Source organism: Aulonocara stuartgranti (genome assembly GCF_965226115.1).
Source record: "Aulonocara stuartgranti genome assembly, chromosome: 23".
NCBI classification, from domain to species: Eukaryota; Metazoa; Chordata; class Actinopteri; order Cichliformes; family Cichlidae; genus Aulonocara; species Aulonocara stuartgranti.
In genome coordinates, this window is record NC_138958.1 from 49,541,381 (window position 1) to 49,554,341 (window position 12,961).

Below are 12,961 nucleotides of genomic sequence, written 5' to 3' on the forward strand. Positions count from 1 at the left end.
CAGAAAGGCCCAGCTGACCAACAAGCTTCAACCTACAACCTTCTTGCTCTAAGGCACTAGTGCTAACCACTTTTGCCCATTTCAGCCCAAATCCTGCATCTTCCTGTTTCTGACTCCAGGCCAGCTCCACTAACACTTTCTCATCAGACACTGCCACCTAGTGGAGGAAGTCTTAGTTCCATTTGAAGCTTCAGATTACAGTTAGTTCCTTTACAAAGAGGTGGAGGTGGTGGGGCCGCAGCACCATCATCACTGAGTGCCATAGGACACTTAACCTTTGTTTCCATATGCTGGGAACTTCCTGTTGTTCCAAGGAGGACTGGAAAATGTGTGAAAATCTCCCAGTCAGTTCCTCACAGCACACTTCAATCATTTCCCTCCCACAGCATCAGGACCAGGGCTTTTTCTCTCTTTGGTCCCACTAAGAGATTTCCACACAAACACCTCATCAGTGGGACTCTCAGAGCTACCAGCCCTTTGCTACAATCACAAAGCTCTTCATTGAAATCAATGATATCAAAGCTGGAATCAAATGAGTCCAAGTCTTCTGCTGATTCAGCATCACATTCATCTTTGCTCCTTGTTCTGCATCCCCACCATGGACTTCATTCCTTTCCAAGCCAGCCTTGAGTGTCCTTTATTCAGCTCATCCTCTGCTTTACTTTTACACCTGATTTTAGCTGCTTTATCTCTCTTTCAACAGGTTTCTGTGCCTCAATCTTTTTCTTCTCTCCCTCATAACAAGACAGCTTCTTCTGCCTGAGAACATGTTGGAGTGATTTACTAATCCAGGGCTGCTTATTGGGGAAAATACTTCCTGTTTCCAAAGTAATCCCCATTTTTCCCAGAAAGAAATGTCAGTAGAAATCGATGATCTAAGTGAGAACATGAGCCTTTAAAAAGTCCCAGTGGGTGCAGTCAAAGCAGTCCCTCAGTCCCAGTATAGAGTCTTTGGTCCAGACTGGAACAGCTGTGTGCCCAGTTTGAGCTCTCTTCGGTGCTGTGACCTGACAGACCCAGAGGGGCCATCACATCACATTTAGAAGCTCCCCTGATGGAGCCACAACACATGTCCAATACTTAGTCTGTCTTGTTGGACCAACTGGAAGAAATGATTCAAGGACTTAGTCACAGAACAGAGATTCAAATCTCCAAAATCCAACTGGCTGCATCAGGACATATAGTCTGAAACTCTGCACAGTTTCCTGTTTGAAGCTGCTTCCTGTTGGCTTCAGCTGTTTGGAGTTTCCATTTTCTAAACTTCTACATTCTGAACCTTCTTCAGCTCTGAACAGATGATGAAACACTGAATGATTTCAAGCACTTTGTCTAATAAACTTACATCTTTCATTCTTTATACAGATTGCAGAGCTGTGGTTTGTCAGAGATCAGCTGTGATTATCTGGCAGCAGCACTGAAGTCCAACCCCTCCCATCTGAGAGAGCTGAACCTGTTGAACAACAACCTGAAGTATCCAGATGTGAAGCAGCTGTCTGATCTTCAGCAGAGTCCAGACTACAGACTGGAGACTCTGGTGTAAGTAGAGTGATGGAGTGAGTGGGTGGTGCTGTCAGCAGTATTGTACTAAACACAGTCAGTATGAAACAAAGATCCAGTGTTTCCTGTAAAGCTGCAGCTTCTCAGTGAAGCTGTGAGAGGAGAACGGTGACAGGCTTCAGGATTGGACACAAACACTTCCTGTTTCTCACCTTTATGGTCACCATAGTAACGGCTGACACGCGCTGATCAAACACTGTCAACAGCCAATCAGCTCTCTGAACAAAGCAGCACGCAGACCAATGACTGCATTGATTTCCAAGTTTAAAGCAGTGAAGAACACAGTCTGTAGGTGAGGAAGAATTTAGTGAGAGCAGATGTTTGGATGGAATTCCTCCAGTTAACAGCTGGAACCGTCCATCTGGATTGTTGGGCTTGTTGTTGGGGTTCCTACAGAGCTCAGAGTGGACACACCAAGGTTCTTCTAATGAATGAAAGTCCAAACTCAAACTAGGAGGGAAAAACATTTTCAGCAACTTCAATAAAAATCCAAAGATTAGAAAAAGTGAAGCAACAATGAGTCCTAGTACAGTCCCAGCACTGACGTCCCTGCTGCTCTTTATACTGGATGTGCTGCATCACTGACTGACAGCTGATGAAGAGTCTCTGGAAACACTCGTTTATCTCCTCTGCTCTTCCTCCTTCTCTCTGCAGGTGGATGTCGTGGCAATAAACAGGACGGTGTGTGTGCTGAGAGAGGAGCAGCTGTGTCCTGATGATCCAGAGAGGTTGAAGCAGCAGCAGCTTGTGTGTAGAGACGCTCTGACTGGGCCATGTTACTGGGAGGTGGAGAGGAGAGCTTCATCCAGCAGTGACTGACAGAGGAATGAAGTGCAGATGACTGTCAGTGCTGCAGAGTGAACTGCTCTGAGAACAGCTCCACTGTCAGACACAATGTAGAGTCCAGCATCAGCCCTGTGTGTCCCTCTGGATCTGACAGAGGATCATCAGTGTATCTGGACTGCTCTGCTGCTGCTCTGTCCTTCTACAGTCTCTGCACAGTCTCTGTCTCACTCTGGAAAGATTTTACAACTTGTTGTAATTACAGAACGTTAATATAATATTCAAACATGTGATCTTCTCTTTATTTCTGAATCTTTACCAAATAAAGAAAAACCAAACTAACAAACAGAAGCTGTCGTGTCCTTTTTCACCACATCTGTGAATCTTTTCTGTGTTTTTCCTCTTTTCCTCCTTCCTGCAGCTCCATCTTCATCATTCTGTGTCCAGTATATGTGAACACGTCCAAAGCATCTGAGCCTCATGTTACCCGTTTGTGTGAGTTACGCCTGTCGTTGTGTTGTGGTGTATAAATAAGGGGCAGGAGACAGCGCTGGATCTCTGAGTTCTTTACTCTCAATTTCTGCAACATCTGCAATATCTAGAAATGCAAACCTGTGAGCTGTGTGTGTTGTGCGTCTGCTCGGCCACCTCTCCTCCGGCCATGCTGGAAGCAGCTGTGCGTTTGACAGTTTTATCGACTCGACAATAATCGAACAAATTAAATGTTCAAAAATATCAACTTAAGCACTTCAAAGTCAACAAAAAGCTTAAAACAATGAAATAATATTTCACTGAAAAAACAACAGCTCATAAGAACGATACACAAAATAATACAGAAACAAACAAATAAAAGTTATTAACCAGGATCCATGTTTTTGTCACAAACACTGAATCAGCTGATTCACTCTTTATGTTTCTGAGTTTGTTTTGTGATTATAGTTCTGGTTTCTGTTTCTGTGTCTTCACTGTGTCCCACGTCTCCTTACTTTGGACTCTGTGTTATATTTCCTGTTTTACTTTGACAGTCCTGTGTTACTGTTTCCTGTCTCGTGTGTGTAATTGGTCCCAGCTGTGTTTCCCTCCTCTCCTGTTCCCTGATTACTAAACTGCGTCCACGCCGCCGGCGCTCCTCTCCACAGCTGGATTCCAGGATTTCAGAGCATCCAGCTGTGGTGAGTGATGGAGACACTTTCTCTGCTCCCTCAGTAATCAGGACAGTTTATTGAACATCAGAGGACATAAAGGACTGTTTTTCACCTGCCCGTTCTGAACCTGGACATTAAAGACTGCTGGCTTCAAGGACATTAATCCCAGTGTCAGCCAGCCAATAACAGCCTGTGTTTTTCAGCTCTTTAGGAGTCAGAAATGAGAAAGACACAGACTGCTAACCGCTCCCTGCAGGAAATAAGCTCCGCCTCTTCCTGTCCTGTATATGAGGGATTCTGACATGAGACACAATGAGTTTCCTGTTTATTGTGACTTAAAGCGAGAAGCAAAGACACTAAACTGTGTGTTTCCAGCTGAAGCTGCTTTTTGTGTTGCTCCCACAATCCTGTCTAAAACAGTCAGTGAGGAAAACTCAGTTTATGCTTCCAAGCTCATTGTGAGAGGGCACATTGTGTTCCTGCAAGTGCTGATTTTGTCTGCATCCCTGAGTTTAGTGAGCTGCCTCCAAGGACTTGTGAAGCCCAGTGTGTTAAGGCTGCATCTCCCAGATGTTTCCACCTTTCCAGCAGAGACGATAAATGTTCCCACAAAGGCTCAAAGACTGTTTGATTTTCTGAGTGTTGGCCTCAAGAGATTGCTCAGTGAGCACCTGAGTGTTTCTGGGACATCGGACACTAACTGGAACTTCAAGTCTGGTTCTGAAGCTGCACATGCAAAGACTGTTTCTGGTTGTAGAGACCTGGCTGTTCCAGGGATTGTAACCTCCCCAGAGGCTGAGCTGCTGACCTCAGCTGACTCTGGAGCCTTGAAGGTAACTAAGTTTGCACCGCTCGGGTGAGCCATCTCAGCTGCAACAGCCTCCACAGAGAGCTCACGCAAGCTTACCCAGCCTGCTGAGGATTTTATGCTGCTGCAGCCCAAAAGGCATCCTGAGCTGGCTGACAGCCACCCACAGCTTCAGCTGCCTCAGCCAGGGGTCTCCACACCTGCTGGCCCTGCATCTGCTCTGACTGGGGGCTCCGGAGAGCCGCGCCAGCCATCCATCTCTGCTGGGGCTCCTGTTTGAGAATGTAGGAGTGTAAACTTCAAATATCTGCTCGGTTTGTCAAGATATCGCATATTTGCAAAAGTGCTCTGACGTTTTTGGAGACGTCTGTTACCCACCATCTGGATAGCTAACCGGGAGGTCGAGGGTCATTAGAGCCGGCGAGAACAGCGGACTCCCGGCACATCGTTTTTGGACCCCCACGGCCTTTGGCTGTTCAGGTTTAAACATGATATTTAAGTCACTTAGATCACGTAAAAATGTTATCGTTTGGCTTTTTTCAGTGTTGTTTGTTTGGTTTGGCTGAAGTTACAGTTTTCACACAGCTGAATAAACGCCAAACAGAAAAGTGATTAAACAGAAGTGTGAGACGGTCGAGAATTTACTCTTTGGAAACATGTAGCGAGGCGCTAAATGCTCCACCAGACAACCGAGAGGTCTCTTGTTGTCACATGCAAGAAAGCATGCTCTGAAGAATATCCAGGTAGATAACTGTGGCGATATGTTGGTTATATTACTTTAAAGTGCAACTGGCTAATTCTTATTTTAGCCAACTCAAAAAGTAAAAATGATGCAACGACCTTGAAATAACACATTTATCTCACTGAAACATGTCATTTAAATAAAAACATTTACTGAAATTAAAATAAAGATACTGAATATAATATGGCTCAGATTTAATGGAATATAATGATCCTTTTGTGTTGCTGTTAAAGAAAGGGATAATGTGTGATTACTGTTTTTAAACTATGGGCTACAAACTAAATCCTTTTATTATTTCTGTCCTCGGTTTTAACTCATTAATAATCATTAGGATGAAGCCCCCTAAAAAACAACGTAAAGGTCATGAAAATGTAAACAATTTGGCATTTTGATGATGCATCATCCACATTAAAAAGTATAGATCATATCAGCCCTGTATTTACTTGTATCGGATACATAAAACATCTTTCCGTATCGCACAGCACTACAGAAAGCTCTTTTCTAGGGTTGTATTAAACATCTGTAACTACCGTAACTCCTGATCCATTTCCTCAATTAAAAGAAGTCCAATGATTCCTGAGAGCAGCAACTCTGCACTTTTCATTAATATTTGCATCATTACGGTAATCCCAGGTACATTGTTGCAGCAGCCCCGTGAAGGCAAAGGTTGAGAGAATAGTGAGTGAGCGTGATGGAACAATGTTATCACACGTTTGGCTTCTTTTTACCATGTTTGTTTGTTTTGTTCTTTCATGTGTTATTTACCAAGATTTGGATGGTGTTCTGCCTCGAGTTACCATAATGTCCCTAACATCACAAAAAAGCACAGAGTTGCTGCTTTCAAGAACTGCTGGAATTTTTCATTTGCCCCAATGGTTCAAGACTCAAGTTAGGCTAAAATCACTGGGACCAGTTTAAATGGGTTCATGTGTGTCAGCTGCATCGTCACTGCTGCTCTTATGTTATGTGTTTTTGTTGAAAACTAGGTGCTGTTTGGGCTTCATGATGTCAAACTTTTCATTCACTTGTTTGCTCCTAAATACGTTTCTATTGCAGGTCTTTTCCAGTTGAAAATGTGAGTGAGCACTACACAAATTACTGACACTGAAATACACTGAAAAGAAAAACAACTAAACTAAATCCAAACAAAAACAACTAAACGAAGTAGTTACACACGTTATAGAATATATATACTGGGCATACAAGCCTGGCCTAAGCTTTCTGTCAGGAAGACTGCAGCAGTCCAGGAGTTGGGTTAACTGTCTTTAAGTCCCACAGAAGAAATGTTTACATCAAAGTGCTTGCCAGGCTTAATCCAAATTAGGTACAGCCATACTTGAACTTATCATTGTATAGTATGTGGGACTATGAGCAATGGTTTTCTGGAAACAGAAACAGGCAATTTTATCATTAGTAGAGTCACAAATAACTAGAAAAACAATTGAAAACATAATGTACTCAACACAGCAATATCTCACAATATCCACAAGGGGTCACTATAGCTCATATATTGCCTAAATAGCACGTCATACAAATTGCCAATCATAAGGCACGGACATGGCAAGCTAGCCACAGTTAAACTAAACAATAGAAAAGTCCTTTATTTGTAATACCGCTGGATGTAATGACTGCGGGAGATTACAGCCACTGCTATTAACTTAGTGCCAAATAATCCTACCAACATGGTATCAAAGAACTGAGGCATAACTTTAACATGCACAAACAATTATAACAGCTTCATGCGAGTCATCCTGCCAAAAGGACTAACACTCACAGGTTCATAAACACACAACTTAATCACACGAAACAACTGCGATGCTCTGCAGTGGCACCTTTAGTCACTCCCACTCTGCGTGCTGAGCACATGCCCACTGATACGCTTATTTCCTTTGAGTGTGCTTGATTTCTGCCTCTAGACATTCTGAGGCCGAGTCAGAGCAGGAAACTTGAGCACACGTGGTCTCATTAAATCAGACAGCTGGAGTCATTTAAAAAGGATCTTTTAAGCAGTGCTGTCCCTCAGCTTCATAGTAGATCCATCTATGGATCAGTTTGAAAATCCTAGCTGTCTTCTTTCTAGTTATCATGTTACAAGATTTTAAGAAAACTTGAACGCTGATCATGAGTTGAATGCCACTGATCTTCAAAATCATCCAAGCTTTTTGATAAATGCACACAAAAGTCGGGTGTCCATGCCACCCGCATGCAAGGTGACAAAAATACCCCAATCAGCCTTTCAAGCTGACAGCTAAAGAAACCATTTCACCAGATTTAGCTTCTTGGATATTGTGTTCACTATACTGTGTTCAAAATGTACTTCTCATTTAATAGAAGAAATGTAATCATGTCAATATAGAGGATTTCAAATTCTCACTCCTGTTAATTAAAAAAAAGAAAAAAGTAGGATAAGACATGAGAAACTCCTTGAAAAGGACAGTCTCCATTATAGCACCTCATGGAAGCTCGCACAGTGTAAGCCCAGCATTAGAGCAGCAATGTTTGTTCCCCTCAGAGAAAGAAAAAAAAGGCTGCAAAAGTACAGGGAGGAATGGGAAAAGGGAAACACCTGGCTGGGAAAGTGCACAATAACACCTTTAAAGCGCACTGCACTGTGTGCCAGCGCACTTTTTCCATAGGCATGCTTCTAATGGTGGGCACAAGAAGAACATGAGGGGCGTGAAAGCTCGGGGAACCCTTAACCAATTTTTTTGTCCACCAGGCCAGGGCAGAAGCAGATATGGTATGTAAACACTGGTTTGTTTTTTAAACCCTCTGGTTAAGGTTAATATGGGCATGTGCAGTGAATATCAGCGCTATGTGGCCAGAAGTGTGATAATATAATTTATTTTGTGTAAGAAACAACTGCAAGGATAGATGATTACAACAAATAGATCACTAATACATAAAAGTAATACATAGGTGAATAATGATGATGAGTTAAGATGCGTAATCATGGGAACAGGCGGGTTTACAAACAGGAGCAGCTGATTAGCATTAGAAAAGCTGAAATAATACCTCAACTGAAGCCAATTGTACTAAATGCACTAAATGTGCACTGTTACAAGAATATTTTTGTTCTATTGTTTTCTATTAATTTATATAATTTTAAGTTAAGCAGGACAGAGTTCTTTTAAAGAAAGATTTACTTATATTCTCAAAAGTTAAGCATGACAGGCTTCTGTTTAAGAAAGAGACCTGTTTTACTGTGTTAATGTTGTCATTTTGAGCTAAAAATAAATGGCTAAATGATCATTTGTTTCCCATATGGTCATATCACAAAGAATATGCATCTGCTTAAATCAAATTCAAGTCAAATGCTTAAAAAATAATTTCACACACAAAAAAAAGAGCTACCACACTGGGAAGGGTGAACTGGGTTGCCCAGCCCTGGCCACGAGGTGTCCCTTATTTATTTTTCAGGGAGTTGGCAACCCTAATTGTTATAATTACACAAAATTTGTTCTAAAGCCCAAACTGCTCCTGGTATATCTGACTTTTAGCACCTCCAAGCCTGTAGTCATCTTGGTTATTAGTTAGGCCCCTCCCCCATGTGTCGCTATGTGTATAGGCACTGTTAATGCTAGCATGAACAGATCATTCTTGCTGGCTGTTGTAGTGGCTTGAGCTAACTCTCATCCCAACTGTTTATATTTGGTTATAGGAGCTGGAGTGGGCATTAATGCTCCACAATTTACAAGCTGGGACCTGCCGCTAATCCATGGTTAAAGCCTTTACCCACATCAACACTGCAGGCAGAGGCTAACATCTGCAATACTATTAATAATTACACATAACTGTAGCAACAACAAAGAGAGGCTCGAACAAGAAAGGCTTGAAACCCTTAGAAAAGACTGATCAGAGTTGGTTCAATGAACTCTGATCATGTTCATTCGGAGTTAAGCTCGTGTGTGTTTAGAGACAGAAAGCCATCATGTTACCAGGATTCTCCAGAGAAACACAGAAATAAAGAGCAGAGCCTCCATCTTCATTTAGTGGACAGAGGAATATGATCACAAATCAGTGTGGGCCAAAATTTGTATCTTAAAAACTAGGAGGGGATAAAGTTATACCAACATACTGTAATATTTTTATAATATACACTAGCAAACTTTCATGCTGTGTGTGATATTAAAAATATTGTATTGTGTGATATCACATTCTATTGTGATACAGCATTTTAATCTGACCTTTGATTTCTAAATGCTTCATTAAACTGTCAAATATACAAATATAGACAACTGTGGGATTTGTCTAAAGTATTTGCATATGCCATAGAAATGTTAGCACTCACAGTTTACTGGGCAAGGTTTATGCAAAGTTTCAACAAGACCAGTCCACTTATGACAAACGCGATCATACGAGCATTATAGTACGATGCAGTCTCTGCATGATATGACTATCTATTCAGCTGTAACCTGACAGGGACAAAGTCTAGGAGACAGAAACTGAAGATAGACACCATTTACTGATGGACCTGTTATATTAGGTGACAATTCCACGTGAAAGTCAAAAGAAATGAATACATACAGGGCAAGTCTTTATGAGGCAAACATGATGTGCATCTCACACGAAAGCGATTTAGGTGATTTTCTGTGAGAAATGTGTAAAAAGATCCGTACTCTGAATTTCAGATACTATTGATCTGTTTGTTGTGTGTCTGAGGGTTTACGCAGGGACGTTTTGTGTAAGCACTGATTGCTACAGTAGCATCCAATCAATGCTTACAGTGCAAAGAAACTGGCCTACAGTCTGACAGCTGCATTAATGTCTACACAATCTAAGAGTTTGAAAGATGGACACACGTGAGATGATCATAAATCCACAACAGAATCCTTTCTGTCCTAACATACTGATGAGAAAATAACTGAAGCACTCGTGTCAAGAACAACAACAACAAAGGGAAACATGCCTAACTTGGATTTCAGTGATTGTGAAAACAAACATATGCAAATGAATTTCCTCTGTGCGCTTTGCCTAATTCAGGAAATCACTATCAGTCAAGTTGAGTGTGAGTCAGTGAGTATGTTATGTTCACATAGACTGTTACCTCAGGGGCTAACTTACCAGATGAAATGAACCTTTATGGAACGGAAACCCAGAATTTGTTTCAAGTCACATTTTAGCTTAACCTGCATGGTGGAAAGTGCCTGTACCAGAGACATGATTGTTGCTGCTTAGGTTAAAATATCTAGTATATGTCAATAATGTAACAAAAAGAAGAAGAAAATCTGTGGCGGTGTAAAAGTCCCACTAAATGCGTCTCTCGGTGTACATCTAAACTATATAACGATTAACCGCCAACTGTGAGTTCAATTTAAATTTTCCTTTACAAATGTGTGTTTGTTTAGGAAGGAAAGAAATGTGTGCGCACAGTGTTCGGCAATATAGACTCAAAGGCAGCAGCAAGACTGGCACGAGACTATTTCCACTGCACTGAGGGTGGGAACTCCAGGCCTCGGGGCCGCTGTCCTGCAGGGTTTAGATGTGTCCTTGATCCAACACAGCTGATTTAAATGGCTCATTTTGAACGTTGACATATACATCAAGGAATGGACCAGCCACTGCACTGATGTTAAACCAGTTCAGAAGTTCATTTATCATCATGAACCACCAATTTATGAGCAGACAAACCAAAGTACACTCCAAGATTCAGTTGCTTGTAGAAGCACGTTTAGCAGCAACAGCTCAAAGTCATTGTTTTCTGTATGACTATCAGTCTCTCACATCATTGGGGAGTCATTTAGGCTCACTCTTCTTTATAATGTTGCTTCACTTCATTGAGGTTTGCACAAATTTGTTTATGCAAAACTCACGACCACACTACTTCTATTAAGCTGATGTTTAAACTTTCTAAAATATAAAACCTGCTAGACACCGGTGTTGTGCCAAAAAGTGATTGTCTGCCAAAAACTGATTTCTGGTATTTGCCAAAAAGTGATTGCTCGTATTTAAACTGCTATAAGTAACTTGTTGGGCTATAATATGTGAAACATATGTCAAATGCTTCCCTCATGGATGACATAAAGTCATCTTGAGCCACAAACAACATTCGTGTAACAAGGTAGAAGCTGCGATCAGTTTTTGGCAGCGACTTTTATATAACCTTTATTTATGTAGTTAAAAAAATCTCATTAACATTAAACATGTCTTTTGTAAGAGTAAGTTGGCCAAGAGGACAGCAGCAATGGCAGCAAATATTACAATAGTTCAGTAAAAATATTTTAAGTGGGGATAAAGGAGCGGATTGGTTATAATGTAAGTACAATAACACAGAGTTGTAAAGACACTTGAAACACAGATTTTTTTTTAATTCTATATAAAACCTCTTTGTAAACCCTGTTCAGCGATGTTAGGGTCCCTGGGTCGTTGACCCAGTGTTTTGTGTTTTTGGTTCTTTGATTTTGTTATTTCATTATATTCTAGCTTTGCTTTATGGGTTTTAGGATTATTCTTAGTTTAGGTTGTCTGGGTGGGGTTTGGTTAGAGTTTTAGTGTTCTGGTTTTCTGTCTGTGTTCCATAGTTGCTGTCTCCCCTATCTGCTGTATCCCCACGTCCAGTCAGTGGCTGTATCCCAATTCAGGGTCTGCAGCCTTAAGGGCCGCATTTTAAGGCCGATTACGTCAGAGCGACGCGACGAAGGCTGTCCCAATTCGAAGGCTGCTCGAAATGCGGCCCCCAAATGCGTCCTTCATTTCCCTGAATTTTAAGGACGTGGCAGTGTAGACTTCGTGGCCCAACATATCCCAGAATGCATAGCGCGGCGGTGGGTGTGGATAATTTTGCCGAAATAAAACGGCGGATGAGGGGCGCCCGAAGAGTAAACTTTAAGTAAGTACTGAATATTATGTCACTTATTTATGTGCAAATGTTTAATAACGAAGAACATTAAAACATTACTGTTGGCCACATGTCGGCAAAGTTATGTGACATCAGTGACGTTTGTACTAACTTGGTTTTAAAGCCTTTACTTTCAAATATACGCCGTTCAATAGCTGAGCTTAATCTTACAGAGAATGATCAAAGCTCATGTAGAAACAAACAAACAAATGCACAAAAGATTTTCTCCTTCATTTCTGTCAAACAAAGCTGTAAGACACGTTTCCAGCTGTTGGTATCATGGTTGCTAGGCAACCTGGGCAGCGCAACGGAGGCTAGACCGTCCCATTTCACAAGCCTCGCACTTCCGGCCTTAGCGGTCTTTGAGTACGCGGCCCTTGAGGATCGTTGAGGCTGCGTACTTTAAGGCTGCAGATCCTGAATTGGGATACAGCCAGTGTCTGTGTCTGCCCTGGTCCCACGTCTCTGTTCCCTTTGTTATAGAGCCTGCCTGAGTCTGTGTTATGTTTCCTGTTTTACTTTGAAAGTCCATGTCTGATGTTAATGTGTCTGGTTTTGCTTCCCCTTGTCTCGTTAGGCCTGATTTGCCCCAGCTGTGTTTCCCTCCTGTTACCCATTCCCTGATTGCTCCCTCTGTGTATTTAAGCCCTGTGTTTCTTTGTGTCGGTGTCGTGATCTGCTTTCATTTATGCTGTGTGTTCTGGCTGCCTGGTCATGTAACGTTATTTGGATTTTTGTTACGTTTTGCTAGTGATGGGCAGATGAAGCCTCATGAAGCACTGAAGCTTTTCATCCAATTGGTTCACCCCAACGCGAAGCTTCATGAAGCTTCATTTGCTCTAGCAGGACACCTACTGGACGTAAAAATAATAGCTGGCATGAATTTGAAGAGTGTGGCCTTTTGCACACAGCCTGTAAATGTCAACAACAAAAGGAGTGTGTAAAACATGTATATTGTATTGATGGCAGTATACTGTGTATATTTATACTGGCAGTATGGAAAATGATCATTTGGAAATGCTTAAAATGGAAATGATCATTTACTGTGAGGTGTGGTGTGGTTGGGGTGTGGACAGTAGTTGTGCTTT

General features: G+C 41.7%; 1 protein-coding gene across 1 annotated transcript in view; it reads left to right on the forward strand.

The window, feature by feature from the left end:
• The window catches only part of LOC309701533 (protein NLRC3-like), a 232,642-nt gene extending 230,222 nt beyond the window's left edge, over positions 1-2,420 (forward strand). Inside the window, exon 13 of the mRNA XM_082525784.1 lies at positions 2,212-2,420. Within this exon, the coding sequence (XP_082381910.1) occupies positions 2,212-2,230 (19 nt within the window). The 3' untranslated portion in view covers positions 2,231-2,420. The remainder of the gene's footprint in view (positions 1-2,211) is intronic.
• Positions 2,421-12,961: the final 10,541 nt, after the last annotated feature.